The sequence below is a fragment of the Protomyctophum parallelum genome, assembly GCF_964188405.1.
Source record: "Protomyctophum parallelum genome assembly, chromosome: 6".
Taxonomy (NCBI): Eukaryota; Metazoa; Chordata; class Actinopteri; order Myctophiformes; family Myctophidae; genus Protomyctophum; species Protomyctophum parallelum.
The window spans coordinates 3,696,009-3,712,945 of record NC_139701.1 but is presented as its reverse complement, the minus strand read 5'-3'; the positions used below and the strand labels follow the sequence as shown (position 1 = coordinate 3,712,945).

The following is a 16,937-nucleotide window of genomic DNA, read 5'->3' as shown; positions in this document are numbered from 1 at the left end:
GTGGTCTATAGTCATAGTGTAGCCTGGTGGCTACAGACACAAAGGACAGTCAGTGGTCTATAGTCATAGTGTAGCCTGATGGCTACAGACACAAAGGACAGTCAGTGGTCTATAGTCATAGTGTAGCCTGGTGGCTACAGACACAAAGGACAGTCAGTGGTCTATAGTCATAGTGTAGCCTGATGGCTACAGACACAAAGGACAGTCAGTGGTCTATAGTCATAGTGTAGCCTGGTGGCTACAGACACAAAGGACAGTCAGTGGTCTATAGTCATATTGTAGCCTGATGGCTACTGACACAAAGGACAGTCAGTGGTCTATAGTCATAGTGTAGCCTGATGGCTACAGACACAAAGGACAGTCAGTGGTCTATAGTCATAGTGTAGCCTGATGGCTACAGACACAAAGGACAGTCAGTGGTCTATAGTCATATTGTAGCCTGATGGCTACAGACACAAAGGACAGTCAGTGGTCTATAGTCATAGTGTAGCCTGATGGCTACAGACACAAAGGACAGTCAGTGGTCTATAGTCATAGTGTAGCCTGGTGGCTACAGACACAAAGGACAGTCAGTGGTCTATAGTCATATTGTAGCCTGATGGCTACAGACACAAAGGACAGTCAGTGGTCTATAGTCATATTGTAGCCTGATGGCTACAGACACAAAGGACAGTCAGTGGTCTATAGTCATATTGTAGCCTGATGGCTACTGACACAAAGGACAGTCAGTGGTCTATAGTCATATTGTAGCCTGATGGCTACAGACACAAAGGACAGTCAGTGGTCTATAGTCATATTGTAGCCTGATGGCTACTGACACAAAGGACAGTCAGTGGTCTATAGTCATAGTGTAGCCTGATGGCTACAGACACAAAGGACAGTCAGTGGTCTATAGTCATAGTGTAGCCTGATGGCTACAGACACAAAGGACAGTCAGTGGTCTATAGTCATAGTGTAGCCTGATGGCTACAGACACAAAGGACAGTCAGTGGTCTATAGTCATATTGTAGCCTGATGGCTACAGACACAAAGGACAGTCAGTGGTCTATAGTCATATTGTAGCCTGATGGCTACAGACACAAAGGACAGTCAGTGGTCTATAGTCATAGTGTAGCCTGATGGCTACAGACACAAAGGACAGTCAGTGGTCTATAGTCATATTGTAGCCTGATGGCTACAGACACAAAGGACAGTCAGTGGTCTATAGTCATATTGTAGCCTGATGGCTACAGACACAAAGGACAGTCAGTGGTCTATAGTCATAGTGTAGCCTGATGGCTACAGACACAAAGGACAGTCAGTGGTCTATAGTCATAGTGTAGCCTGATGGCTACAGACACAAAGGACAGTCAGTGGTCTATAGTCATAGTGTAGCCTGATGGCTACAGACACAAAGGACAGTCAGTGGTCTATAGTCATAGTGTAGCCTGATGGCTACAGACACAAAGGACAGTCAGTGGTCTATAGTCATAGTGTAGCCTGATGGCTACAGACACAAAGGACAGTCAGTGGTCTATAGTCATATTGTAGCCTGATGGCTACAGACACAAAGGACAGTCAGTGGTCTATAGTCATAGTGTAGCCTGATGGCTACAGACACAAAGGACAGTCAGTGGTCTATAGTCATATTGTAGCCTGATGGCTACAGACACAAAGGACAGTCAGTGGTCTATAGTCATAGTGTAGCCTGGTGGCTACAGACACAAAGGACAGTCAGTGGTCTATAGTCATATTGTAGCCTGGTGGCTACAGACACAAAGGACAGTCAGTGGTCTATAGTCATAGTGTAGCCTGATGGCTACAGACACAAAGGACAGTCAGTGGTCTATAGTCATAGTGTAGCCTGATGGCTACAGACACAAAGGACAGTCAGTGGTCTATAGTCATAGTGTAGCCTGATGGCTACAGACACAAAGGACAGTCAGTGGTCTATAGTCATAGTGTAGCCTGATGGCTACAGACACAAAGGACAGTCAGTGGTCTATAGTCATAGTGTAGCCTGATGGCTACAGACACAAAGGACAGTCAGTGGTCTATAGTCATAGTGTAGCCTGATGGCTACAGACACAAAGGACAGTCAGTGGTCTATAGTCATAGTGTAGCCTGATGGCTACAGACACAAAGGACAGTCAGTGGTCTATAGTCATAGTGTAGCCTGATGGCTACAGACACAAAGGACAGTCAGTGGTCTATAGTCATAGTGTAGCCTGATGGCTACTGACACAAAGGACAGTCAGTGGTCTATAGTCATAGTGTAGCCTGATGGCTACAGACACAAAGGACAGTCAGTGGTCTATAGTCATATTGTAGCCTGGTGGCTAGAGACACAAAGGACAGTCAGTGGTCTATAGTCATAGTGTAGCCTGATGGCTACTGACACAAAGGACAGTCAGTGGTCTATAGTCATAGTGTAGCCTGGTGGCTACAGACACAAAGGACAGTCAGTGGTCTATAGTCATATTGTAGCCTGATGGCTACAGACACAAAGGACAGTCAGTGGTCTATAGTCATAGTGTAGCCTGATGGCTACAGACACAAAGGACAGTCAGTGGTCTATAGTCATATTGTAGCCTGATGGCTACAGACACAAAGGACAGTCAGTGGTCTATAGTCATAGTGTAGCCTGATGGCTACAGACACAAAGGACAGTCAGTGGTCTATAGTCATAGTGTAGCCTGATGGCTACAGACACAAAGGACAGTCAGTGGTCTATAGTCATAGTGTAGCCTGATGGCTACAGACACAAAGGACAGTCAGTGGTCTATAGTCATAGTGTAGCCTGATGGCTACAGACACAAAGGACAGTCAGTGGTCTATAGTCATAGTGTAGCCTGATGGCTACAGACACAAAGGACAGTCAGTGGTCTATAGTCATAGTGTAGCCTGATGGCTACAGACACAAAGGACAGTCAGTGGTCTATAGTCATAGTGTAGCCTGAATGGCTACAGACACAAAGGACAGTCAGTGGTCTATAGTCATATTGTAGCCTGATGGCTACAGACACAAAGGACAGTCAGTGGTCTATAGTCATAGTGTAGCCTGATGGCTACAGACACAAAGGACAGTCAGTGGTCAATAGTCATAGTGTAGCCTGATGGCTACAGACACAAAGGACAGTCAGTGGTCTATAGTCATAGTGTAGCCTGATGGCTACAGACACAAAGGACAGTCAGTGGTCTATAGTCATAGTGTAGCCTGATGGCTACTGACACAAAGGACAGTCAGTGGTCTATAGTCATAGTGTAGCCTGATGGCTACAGACACAAAGGACAGTCAGTGGTCTATAGTCATAGTGTAGCCTGATGGCTACAGACACAAAGGACAGTCAGTGGTCTATAGTCATAGTGTAGCCTGATGGCTACTGACACAAAGGACAGTCAGTGGTCTATAGTCATAGTGTAGCCTGATGGCTACAGACACAAAGGACAGTCAGTGGTCTATAGTCATAGTGTAGCCTGGTGGCTACAGACACAAAGGACAGTCAGTGGTCTATAGTCATAGTGTAGCCTGATGGCTACAGACACAAAGGACAGTCAGTGGTCTATAGTCATAGTGTAGCCTGGTGGCTACAGACACAAAGGACAGTCAGTGGTCTATAGTCATAGTGTAGCCTGATGGCTACAGACACAAAGGACAGTCAGTGGTCTATAGTCATAGTGTAGCCTGATGGCTACAGACACAAAGGACAGTCAGTGGTCTATAGTCATATTGTAGCCTGGTGGCTACTGACACAAAGGACAGTCAGTGGTCTATAGTCATAGTGTAGCCTGATGGCTACAGACACAAAGGACAGTCAGTGGTCTATAGTCATAGTGTAGCCTGATGGCTACAGACACAAAGGACAGTCAGTGGTCTATAGTCATAGTGTAGCCTGATGGCTACAGACACAAAGGACAGTCAGTGGTCTATAGTCATAGTGTAGCCTGATGGCTACAGACACAAAGGACAGTCAGTGGTCTATAGTCATAGTGTAGCCTGATGGCTACAGACACAAAGGACAGTCAGTGGTCTATAGTCATATTGTAGCCTGATGACTACAGACACAAAGGAGTCAGTGGTCCATATAGTAATTTGTAGCCTGATAGCTACTGACGAGAGGAGGGATGGAGGGATGAGTCTATTGGCTCCCAGTGGTGGAAAACATACTCACATGTTTTACTTAAGTAAACGTATCAATACTGCAATATAGAAATACTCTGTTACAGGTCCGGAATTCTACATTTACTACACCTCAAAGTTGTACGTACAGTTACAGTACTTGAGTAAATGTACTCATAGTTACGTTCCACCACTGCCCCCTTGGGTACGTGCTTCCGGAAGGCCTCCAGATGAAACAGCAGTAATAATGTGCTCTTCACACTCTGTGTTTCTGTCTGATGTTTGACTTCCAGTGAAACGTGCGTGTGTGCTTAACGAGCAGCAGCATAGGAGTGGATAACGAGCAGCAGGAGCGTGCCATTATACCGTGCCATATTGTTTAGTAGTGTGTACACTGTACAGTGTGTACATACAGTAGTACAATATACTGTACATGTGTGTGTGTGTATGTGACCATCTGTAGCATGCGCACAAGTCTACATGCTGGTCACGTCTGGTGAAATCTATCAGAAAAAATAAAAAAAACATTCGTGCGCACACACACACACATGCGCGGGGCGCGCACAAACACACACGCACCCACGCTGTAATGAGGAGCAAGATATGAAAGGCAGCGCCAAAAGGGAGAGAGAAAGAATGAGGAGCGAGAGAAAATAAAAGAGAGGAACGCATGATGGAATGCTTAGCACATGGCTCCTAAGTACGCCTCCACATCTCCTAGCAGTGGAGGGCTGACGTCGGGCCGGCAATTAGCCCTCTGCTCTTCAGGCTCCGTTACTGGCCTCTTAGCCTCTTCTGGCGCTCTATCCTCGCGTGGCCAGCCCTCTCCTCCAATCTCGCTCCGATCTGAAGCCTGAGGTATGCTTTGTTGCAGCGAAAATAGCGCTGTCTACAAGATACGTGCACGATGGTGAGCGGTGCAGTACGTGGACTGATGAAACTCAGCAACAGGAGACACAGATTGTGGAAACCGTCTGTGTGTTTTACTGTGTTTCAGACCGGGTGAAACACATCCAAACAATTTGCTGTTATATCAGTCAGAACAAATGGAGGGCAGAGTCACCAAAACATTGCCTTATAATATACACTGCACTGTACTGTATATACAGTATGTAGTCGCCATGAATAGTTAAAGTGCGCATCAGGGTAAGCCCCTCCCTCTCTATGGAACACAAACGCACTCACGTTCTTATAACATCACACTACTCACTGTATACATAACATGTGCATGTAAATTGAGTTGTTTTGCGTTATTGCGTGCGATTGTTGTGAAAGAAAATAATACTGGCATGCATACTGTAGCTTGCGTCTGTGTTTGTGCATCTGCATTTATTTACAGTGTGCATGTGTTTCTCTACTAATGCTGTGAGATTTGAAAGCTAAATAAGCTGAGAGGAATCCTTGGGCTGGAACACATTCAGCGCCCTAATTAACACGCAGGGCATCGCCTCACGTTTGCTGCAGCGTAGCGTTACGCTAATGTGAGTCCTGTATGTCCAATGCCTTGTCAGCAGCGGGAGTATTTTTGCGTTAATTGTGAAATAGCTGTATTTTTTGATTATTAATATTGTAAAAAAAAAAAAAATTTACAGAGTAACTTCAGATAGGAAACACGTCTAAGTAGATTAACCATTTATTGAAATCAAATGGAATACAGTTAAACTTGGCGTTAAAGGCTCCGCGCTCTGGGAGATGTTCTCTAAATGTTGTCAAAGCAGCATGCTGAGCAAAATCAGAGAACATTAGCAACCCCCCCCCCCCCCCCCCCCCCATTGAAGTTTACTAGTTTACTTTAAAGCCTGCATGCACACGAGAATTTCAGTTCAACATTCAGTTTGCATTTGCATTTAAATCAGCATATTTAAATCAGCAGACAAATTCACAAGCATTTGAGCCTATGCCAGCAGACCTGAGCCTAGATATGCCAGACCTGAGCCTAGATATGCCAGACTATGATCAAAAGGTGGAGAACGGGGTGATGGAGGCAAGCTTGCGTGCAGCAGCAGCAACAGCAGTGTCTGTGAAGGAATGGGGCAGCTGTAGTGAAGCCAATTTACAATTTAGGCATTTAGCAGACGCTCTTAATCCAGAGCGACTTACATTAAGCAAGAACAAAAGCATGGGAATACATCACATAAAAACATTTATCATAAAACATGCGTAAGCTAAGAAAGTAACAGTGGAATATATATATTATGAGACTATACATATAAACTATATATATATATATACTACTATGCTATACATATGTACTACGGCGTGCTATGACTATATATACAATGCAATTATAGTGCTGTCTACATAACATGCTATAAGTCTGTATCAGATGCTATCAAAAGCCAAATTCCAATACCCAAAATCTCGGCCACTCGCTCGCTCACACTCCGTCACTCCGGCATGGCAAATTATGGTGAAATTGGTGACCTGTCAAAATATGTGACCATCTTGTGGACTTCACACAACTTACATGGAGGTCTTTAAATACGTGGCCTGAATACCGCTATATTGAACTCTGCTAATAAACAAACTGCAACGATTTACATTCGGACACTGATGTCATGTGATGTCAACACGTCACATATTTCAGCAGGACACCAATTTCACCGTAACACCTCCATGCTGGAGTGAGCGAGTGTGAGTGAGCGAGTGTGAGTGAGCGAGTGGCCGAGATTTTGGGTATTGGAATTTGGCTTAAGTCTACAGAAATGCTATCTAAGGGGGGTAGGGTAAGCCAAGAGCCATGATCTCTGATTGGAGTATGGATGTGTGACGTAACAGTCGGCTGAGATGTGAATGAGGAAAAGCTAGGCTGATTATTACAATCAGCTGACTGACATCTGATCACAGCTAAGGCATTCAGACTATAACGTGCCCCTATATGAACTATTGCAGGCTTCAGTTTGTGAAATCTGGGGGTGCAGTACGTTAGTTAGACTAATCATTGGTCCGACAAACGACAACCTACCTCAAACCCTAAGCTAACCATAACCGCAAGCACGGGAGCAGGCGCTAGTCCGAATGTGGTCCCCGAATTCTGGGACGACCTTTGATGTGAATGTTCTCTTCCTCCCTTGTGGTCAAGGTGCTGGACATCGTGCGCACCAACGTTCGCTCGGCACTGCAGCGCATCTGGAGGGAGTCTGACGTGGACAGTCTCCACCTGTACCGTCTCTTCAACCGCGTGTTCAACAGACTGCTGTGGAGCCACGGCCAAGGCCTGTGGAACTGCTTCTCCAACACTGGGTAGGTCCAAGGCCTGTGGAACTGCTTCTCCAACACTGGGTAGGTCCAAGGCCTGTGGAACTGCTTCTCCAACACTGGGTAGGTCCAACCAAGGCCTGTGGAACTGCTTCTCCAACACTGGGTAGGTCCAAGGCCTGTGGAACTGCTTCTCCAACACTGGGTAGGTCCAAGGCCTGTGGAACTGCTTCTCCAACACTGGGTAGGTCCAACCAAGGCCTGTGGAACTGCTTCTCCAACACTGGGTAGGTCCAACCAAGGCCTGTGGAACTGCTTCTCCAACACTGGGTAGGTCCAACCAAGGCCTGTGGAACTGCTTCTCCAACACTGGGTAGGTCCAACCAAGGCCTGTGGAACTGCTTCTCCAACACTGGGTAGGGTCCAAGGCCGGTGGAACTGCTTCTCCAACACTGGGTAGGTCCAAGGCCTGTGGAACTGCTTCTCCAACACTGGGTAGGTCCAACCAAGACCGGTGGAACTGCTTCTCCAACACTGGGTAGGTCCAACCAAGGCCTGTGGAACTGCTTCTCCAACACTGGGTAGGTCCAACCAAGACCGGTGGAACTGCTTCTCCAACACTGGGTAGGTCCAACCAAGACCGGTGGAACTGCTTCTCCAACACTGGGTAGGTCCAACCAAGACCGGTGGGACTGCTTCTCCAACACCGGGTAGGGTCCAATCTCCAGAGTTTGTGTCCGACGACTAAAACCAAGACGAAAAATGTTCCCTGACTACCTTTTTTCACTGACGAGAACTAAATAAAAACTATAAACAAAAACTGACAATTTCGTAAACATGTTGACAGTAGGCTAAGGCAGAGCAAAATAATATTTTGGTCTCCGGTTGCCGACCGACTATTAAATATGCACGATTGATTTTTATTGGCATTTGGTGAAAAAAAAAGAAAAAGTCAGAATTTGACCGACCAAAAAGGTCTTTGATCATTAAAATTCTCTTTGGTGAGACCACCTGTTGCGCGAAGTCAAAATAACGTTTTCTTTCATCTAAAATATCACGTGCACAAATGTTTTGGATTGCGTCATCGCGAGGAGACGCACAACACAACACAACACACCACAGCATGGACCTGTGTACTAGTGTTGCGTGTGAGAGAGAGAGAGAGAGAGAGAGAGAGAGGTGACGGTCCCTCGGATGAAATCATGAACATATAAGAATTAAGCCTAACACTTATACACATATGTGACATGACATAGGCCGCCGTCTATCCGTTTCGGAATGGTTCACTTCACTCAAGCTCACAACACGTCCGCATTGTGAGCTTACACAGTGTGTAGTGTGTGTGTGAGCTAGCTAGCTAACGTTAGCTATGTTTTTTGTCTTTTAACCTGTAGCACTAGCTAGCTATACTCAGGCAAATATTTAAGTTATTAAAAAAGAAGCCTATCCATCATTGGCCTAATAAGTTCTGCTCTCATACTGGGCTGTACAGCACTGTTTCCCAAACTGTGGGTCGGTCGCAGACCAATTATTATGGGTCACTAGTAAATGTCCCAACCCCCTTCTTCGTTAACCATATACAAATATACCGCCGTACCGGCATGCAAATATTTCAAAAGATTTAAACAAAAAATAGGAATTTTGATCAATTAAAAACAAGCATTGACATTAGTTGGACCACTTACTGTATACGATGGTTTAGTTTGTAATAATATAAAACATATCATAATAGCCAGTTAGGCAATATAAGACCATAACAACAGGGGCAACAGGGGTATAGCCATTTAAATTCCATTCCGTCCATGATTAATATTCACAACAAAACTTTCACACCTCGCACAAACACTCCTTAATTCATCCTAGCGTCCCTCACTGTGCTGTAGCCTACACTGTCCATCTTAGAGGGACAGATGGGGCATTTTGCCTTTCATTACACAGTCAACGAAACCAGGAACAGGCTGAGACACAGATGAACAAACAGACAAACAAACACCCTCCACCTCCGGTGCTCATCCACCTCCCCGGGGAGGCTGCACGCCACGCAACGTGGTCAAAGTGTGTATAATAAGGCCACAGATCTCTGCAGCTGATCGGTGCTTTTTCACAGCGCTAGACGAGACGATATGGGGAGGAAGGAACGGAAGGAGAGGGGAATTAAGTGAAGGAAGGGGGAATAAGCCGACGAGATCGAGCTAGGCCTCATGTGCTCCCTTCACTGTGGCTTGTTATCACAGTGTTTCTCTCTCCCCTCCTCCCCCGTCTAACATTTAGACGCGGTGCTACATATGTGGCTTTATTCCCACAGCGAGTTAGTCCAATTGATTGTGCCTCTACCTTTAGTGAACACTGTGAGCCGAGCATCCATGCAGGCACTGAAAACATACACCCCGACTGGTGCGAAAACATTGAGACGTTATTAGCCAGCCTGAAAAACACGCACGCACAAAACAAATACACTAACTGGTGCATTGGCTACACACATACTGTACATACTGTACGTACACCTTCAAACGCACTATGGCTGGGTCTTACTTCCTACATGATGGTTTCTCCAAACACCCACATACAGTACAGCACACACACACACACACACACACACACACACACACACACACACACACACACACACACACACACACACACACACACACACACACACACACACACACACACACACACACACACACACACACACACACACACACACACACACACACACACACACACACACACACACACACACACACACACACACACACACACACACAGACAGACAGACAGACAGAGAGCTTTCAGACAGATGGCTGCCGAGTATCTTTTCATCTCCTGCCTGATGGAGTTGTGACCTGTTGCCTCCCTGCTCCCTGCTATTCTTTCCAGTTCAGTCGCTCGGTGGTTGTGATGACTCCCCCGCTGTAGACAGACTGAGGAGCTCACTGGCTTTATTCTGCACTCACCACCCACCGCTCTGCCTCCGCCCCCGCTCTCTCTTTGCCAAGGGATATTGAGATAGTGAGAGTTGAATGAGTGAAGTGACAGAGATAAAAGAATGATAAGGAGAGGGAGGGAAACGGAGGGACTCTCTGACAGAGGGCAAAAATAGAAGGAGATAAATCGTAGAGGGAAAGAAAAAAAAGGAGGCAAAGAAAAGATTAAGGCTCAACGATCGAATGGACAGATTTTTTCCCCTTTGAGTGGTGTCGGAGCCCGGGCATTGGGAGGATTAGTCTGGCCCAGACGAGCCCAGCCCGGCCCGGCCCGGACCCTGACACACAGCAACAGCCAGCAGCCCCGCTGCGTCCCCACGCCCCCCATGCAGCGTCTGTCTGATCGCAGAATGACCCGCGTGAACCCGCTTCGTCCAATCCCCCCCTGCCCCACGAAGGGGCACGGCCTCGACAGGGATGAGCCCGCGGGTGGTAGCACATATAGCGACAGCCAAGTGGCCCACCTCGGAACGTGCACTCTCCAAATCCATACGCGCTCCTCCTCCTCCTCCTCCTCCTCCCTCCCCTCTTCATCAGCCTCCCGTGTTTGATATTTTATCTCAGGGTCTTAACAACAGTCAAAATGGCCATGGTGAATGGTATCGTGTGGAGGCGCTGAATTCAACAGGCTTTTGAAAGCAGGACTTTTGGGAGAGGTGGGGGAACGGAAACGCATGCCGTTTTGAACCCTTTCACAGGAAGCGCAGCCACCCTAACCCCTACTGAGGAGTGAGAGACATCAAACGCTCTTCCAGGGCTCTGTCTCTCAGTTGTTGAAGCGGTCTCACAGTCAGGGGTATGTCCGGGTTGTAAAGAGGGGTTAACTGTATACTTGGATTTGTTTCATCCCAGCTCTTTGTCTTTCTTCTCCCGTTGTCTCCATTTGTGTGTGTGTGTGTGTGTGTGTGTGTGTGTGACTGTGTGTGCATGTGTCCGTCTACTCTGGAAACACATCGAAAGGAAATTGTTGGGTGTATTTCATTTTTTTGTGTTACTGTGTGCCAGGCCAGCATTTAGTTAACTGTACGGGAGCGGCCCATGCATGCTGGCACACACTCGAAATGATTAGCTTCAGCTGTGTTGTTTACCCAATCCAAACGTCTGCCGTTGAAAAGGGTCCATTCCTTCCAACATTGTGTTTACATAATACTGTACATTGGTGCCGAGTCCGACTACTATACTCCCGGGGACATGAACTTGTGTCCGTTCCGTGTTTCTTCCCCGTGCAGTTCGTCTACTACTCAACGAGGACATGAACTTGTGTCTGTTGTTGCGTGTTTCCCCGTGCAGTTCGTCGTGGGAGACCATCTTCAGCAAGAGCAGCGAGGTGGTGTCACCGCAGGAGCTGCAGTGCTGCAGGCGTCTGGTGCAGCTGTGCAGAGACTGCCTGCTGGTCGTCTACAAGTTTGTCTCCGAGTCCCGCGGCTCGCTGACCGGACTCAGCCCGGAGTGGGACGACACTAGGTGAGGAGGAGGAGGACCGTGGTCCTCTGACACGCCCCCCCCCCCCCCCCCCCCCCCCCATCCCCAACCACTGTCAATGTTCTGCCGTTATTTGCTGCTGTTATGGCTTGTAGCGCTGCATTGCATCTGTGTTAAAAAAAGACCTGGGGCCAATTCTACAAAAATGTCAAAATGATATGTATTTGGTCGCGGACCAAATCAGGAAAGGGTGAGGTGCTGGCCTAATTAAGGCAGTAAATAAGTAAAAATGAGAAAAAGGCAGCACACACGTAGCCACAATGCTGTATATTTATTAGTATCCAAGGTTTCGACCTAGGAGGTCTTCTTCAGGGAATGTCTCAAAATATGTTGTTCCAGGGACCCCCAGAAGCAAAGTTTTGAGTTAAAATGTTTCGATAAAAAAAATATATATATATATATATATATTCAAAGACAAAAAACAAAAAAGCAGATCTACAAGTACATATATCAGCTATTGTTGAATAGACAACCAATGTTCTATATATAAATCTAAAATGACTTGATGCTTTCCCGGTTAATGGCATACGGTAGGGCCAGATTCACTCCTACGCAGAGCCTGGTGCAGTGCGTGCGCAGAGCCTGGTGCAGTGCGTGCGCCATCGTCTTGTAGCTACTGGAGGATATGTGGATTGTATTTTTGTATTTTTACCAAGCGTGGGGGGGAAGAGCCCACCCATACATCTATGAGAAGCGCTTTAGTTCCAGGAACCTTTATTGTATTTCCTGAATCAGAGCACAGCGCTATGATGATCCCAAGAGAAAGTGGTTGGGAGGTTTGGGTTTGTTTAGGCAAGGTGAACCGCAGATTTGTCCAAAAAATGGATTGGATTAAGTCTCCCTTTTAGAAAACACTGAAATGAATCCTGTCCCTATACAGTATGTGATAATGTTTCCAGCCACATTGGAATAGTTTTGGACACACACATGCACTAAAATATCAATCTGACATTTTCGGTATTAACTTTCAATCTATCACGTATAATATTTTCGCTTCCGAAAGCAAAATCGGCCTCCTTCTATTTTTACTGTCAGTTCCAGAGGAGGCAGCAGAAAGTGTGCGTACTTTTAAAATTCACACACACTCACAGGCTACAGTGTGTAGCCCCCCTGGAGCCCAAAGTGCATGTTAGCCTGCTAGCCGCTACAGGCGCTACACCCTTTGGGCTTGCAGGGAGGGCAGCGGGGGGGGGGTGGAGTGGTGATGGGGGTAGAGAGGGTGCTGTTAACAGGAAATAATGACCCACAGATTAGTGCTCAGGTTAGCCCAGGGTCCCCTGGGGCCTGCTTAATTCAATTAGAGCCCAGATGAGCCCCGGTGCTGCAAATGACCTTATGAGAGCGTGCGCGGTCCTCCTTTTCTCGGGGCATCGTTGCTTTACATGATTCATAACCCTGGCACATATTTTAACAGGCTATCACTTTGTCCCTGTAAGAGCTGCACTGTGTAAAGAAGTGGTAGAGGCCAGGAGCGCCGGTGTTTATCTTGTACCATTAGGAAGGCTAGAAAGATGCTGTCGTCGCTATCTGCTTATAGTCTTATCGTCCCTTCTTTTTTCTATGTTTTGTTTATCGACGTGAAGGATAGATTTAACTGGATAAAGTATGAGATTTTACAGTCCTTTGTGCTCCCCAGGATTTTATTTATAGACTTTTATGAATTTATATAAACTTGTGTGGGACATATTTCTGTTGCTGTTGGAGGTTTTCTTGTGTCGCCATGTGGTCTGTTTCTCCTTATTTCCCCCCTCTGTGTTACTGTTTTCTATATATTTCTGTGTGTGTGTCTATGTGTGTGTGTGTGTGTGTGTGTGTGTGTTTATGAAAGCTTGCCACTGGTTGTCGGACCAGCCTCTGACTCCGTCTCTGCTATAGACTCCGCCTCTGCTGCTGCCGCTGTTGCATCCTCTTCCTCCTCTTCCTCCGTCAGTCCGCCCCTCGACGCAGGTCTCTGGTTTAGTTCCCATAAGGACCCCTTTACCCGCTTGGCCGCTTCCCCCCCCGCACCGTCACCCCTCTCCACCTGCTTATGCCACCCCCCCTGCACCCTCGCCAGCTTCCCATCCACCCCGCCGCACCGTGCGCTTCCTGCTGTAGCCGCTGACACCGCCATCCTCATAGCCACGCCCGCCCGCTACTGCGTGCAGAGACCACCACCCCCTCACTGATTGGCTGATCAGTTTACAGCATGATTATGTTTCTTTGCCTTGTTAACAAACGGGTTGACGGTCAGGTAGATTTGAATCGTACCCGTTTGGTGATTGACGTCAAAAAGTGTGATTATCATTATTTATTTCATTTCATTTCTGTAATTGGGCCTGTGATGAACTTTGAGAATGAGGTGGAAGGAAAAGAGACAAGGGAAAGAGACAGAATGGAAACCGGTTGGAACGCTTGCTTGTCGATGCTGCAACCATTTGGGCAACCTGCTAGAGTCACTACCACCACTATGTAATGGCTCTGCTGTGACACAACACATGTACGTATGCCTTGTGATGGATGTTGTTCACTGCTTCACAGCACAGTGAGTGCATTCAATGTGAGTGGCCTGGAGTGGGAACGGAGTGTCTAACCCCAGCTGTGTTAGTGCCACCATCAACACACTCATCTGCACAGGACCATGTCTCTCGTCATACAAATACTGTATGGCTCCTGTTGCAATGCATACTTTAATTACGTTACGTTACGTAAATCTTTCCTATCTTGTTCCATAATGTAGACAGGAGACATCTGCACAGAAAGACTTCCATCACACTTCAGTCCTCAGACAGTCAAGAGGCAATTAACATTAGCAATTTTGTCATTAGTTGCATATGCTTTGCCTTGCCTGGATGAGAGGGGGAGTTGAGTGTGTGTGTGTGTGTGTGTGTGTGTGTGTGTGTGTGTGTGTGTGTGTGTGCGCACTTGTGCGTGTGTGTGTGTGTGTGTGTGTGCACTTGTGCGTGTGTGTGTGTGTGTGTGTGTGTGTGTGTGTGTGTGTGTGTGTGTGCGCGCGCGCGCGTGTATGTGTGCGTGTGTGTGTGTGTGTGGTGTGCCGATCACCTCCTTTCTCTGTAACTCACAGATAGTGACAATGAACCACCATCCATGATGGCTTGTTCACTCTTTGTCTGTTTACTGCCTGCAGCCTCAACTTATCAACACTTACAGTATAGTACATGCAGAAATCACACACACAAGAATGATCTCCAAACAAATAACACGCACCTCATCTCCCGCACACGTCCCTTCAAGTCCTCATCCACACACACACATGCTTTCTAGTGCCTTTACATTTTGCTATTCTTGAGCACACAGAGTATCAGGGTGTGGATCTGAGAGACACTTGAACTCACACACACACACACACGTCATGCTCACTCTTGTTTCGAGTGTCCTTTGCTGGAGTTATAGTGAGCGAGAGTGTGTCACTGTTCTGGCACATGGCTGAGAGGAGATGAACGAGCCCAGAGCAGCTCCACTAAAGTGACCCTGGCTTCCCCCCCGAGGGGCTGACACACACCAGGACAATAATCTCCCACCATGACGACACCAGTTCCAGATACCGCTAACTTTCATCTGTCAGAAAAGTGCAGCGATAATTAGGGTTAATTGGGGTGTTTGGTGGAACGTGGGCTGCAGATAACCTTCAAGCCGCTGTGTAACTGCACTTGGTGTCTGATTGCGTTAGCGATCTTGACAAAGCTCCCCTCCCTAAGCCGTATAGCTCATACGTCTTAATTCCCTGCGCTGCGTCGTGTCCCAACGGAGGACGTGAGGAGCTGCACCATGGCCCCGTCAGTGAAAACACTCCCATACAGTACGTATAGTGTAATGAGTTTGGAGCTGGATGAGTCTGTTTTCTCCCCACCTCTCTCTCTCTCTCTCTCTCTCTCTGTCCACTGATTGATTTGAACCGAAAGCAGAGACCCGTTCTGTGGCTCTTCTCCCGCGGCGTCCAGGCTGGCGTGCGCATGACGCACGTTGTTTGCCGAGTTCTTCTCCCTGATCAAAGGAGGCGAGAACCTGGACGACACCGGACGAGGGGCCCAATTAAATGTAGCCTGCAGAGGAATCGGGCAGCTCGGACATGAGAAACCTATCCTTTATTCCACCGCCCCCCCACACCCCGGTCACGTGATTCCCCCTGCGAGCTGAACCTTCTCAAAGTGAATTGTAAAACACACACACACACACACACAAAAAAAACACACACACACACACACACACACACACACACACCCCCCCACACTGGATGTTCAATATTTGACTTTTTTCTTTTCTTCTTCTTCTTTTTTTTTAAATCAGTAGCATCTCTACATCTGGGCTTTTTGGTTTTCATTGTTGAAAAAGCTGTATGTAAATTGTGCTCTCAGGATGGCTCTCAGGATGGCTCTCAGGATGGCTCTCAGGATGGCTCCCAGGATGGCTCTCAGGATGGCTCTCAGGATGGCTCTCAGGATGGCTCCCAGGATGGCTCTCAGGATGGCTCCAAGCTGAATCTGAATCTCATGAAACGATGGAGGGTGGCTCTCTAGAGTATTTCAGTTCTGCGAACAGCGGGACAGCGCACTTCTGAGCCCTCTGATTGGCTATACTACTTCACACGTCACTACACTCTTCACACACGTCACACTATGCCAGGGATGTCGAACTCATTTTGGGGTGGGGGCCGCATTGGACGAAATGTGACTTCATGAGGGCCGTAGCGGTGCAACCGCTCACACATGTTTACGTACACAGCTGTCACTTGGCTTTGTTTTTCTTCCTGTTGTGCATGCTATAGCTACACTACATCACACACATTAGAGTGGATGAATTCAGGAGGAAAACGGTGCTGGACCGTGCGCTCGCCTCGCCTCACCCAGCCAGTTCAGCCACGGCTGAGGGAAGACGACGTGCTCGACGACAAGTACCGTACAGTACATCCCCGGCCCACTTGAAGCCATTTTCTAGGACATTCTGGTTGAAACTAAATGAAGTTGATTTGAACCCATCTCAACTCTCCTGGGGTCTGGGCGGTGCTGAGCAGAGTGGCCTCCAGCGACACCCCTTTTCTTTCACAGTCAACTTTATAAGAAGAAGAAGAAGAAGAAGCAGCCTGGCTGATTTGCCCAAGAGCTATTTCACAGGGAGAGGTTCTGTCAGCGAGGAGGAGTACGTTATCTCTCCACCAGCTTGAAAGAAGATAT

The 16,937-nt window shown here is 47.3% G+C and overlaps 1 protein-coding gene across 1 annotated transcript in view; it reads left to right on the top strand.

The window, feature by feature from the left end:
• Positions 1 to 16,937, top strand: part of ttll7 (tubulin tyrosine ligase-like family, member 7) — a gene marked incomplete at its 3' end in the record, with an annotated part of 102,213 nt that overhangs the window by 83,183 nt on the left and 2,093 nt on the right. The window contains 2 exon segments of the mRNA XM_083768051.1: positions 7,182 to 7,342; positions 11,575 to 11,748. Coding sequence (XP_083624177.1) covers positions 7,182 to 7,342; positions 11,575 to 11,748 — 335 coding nt within the window.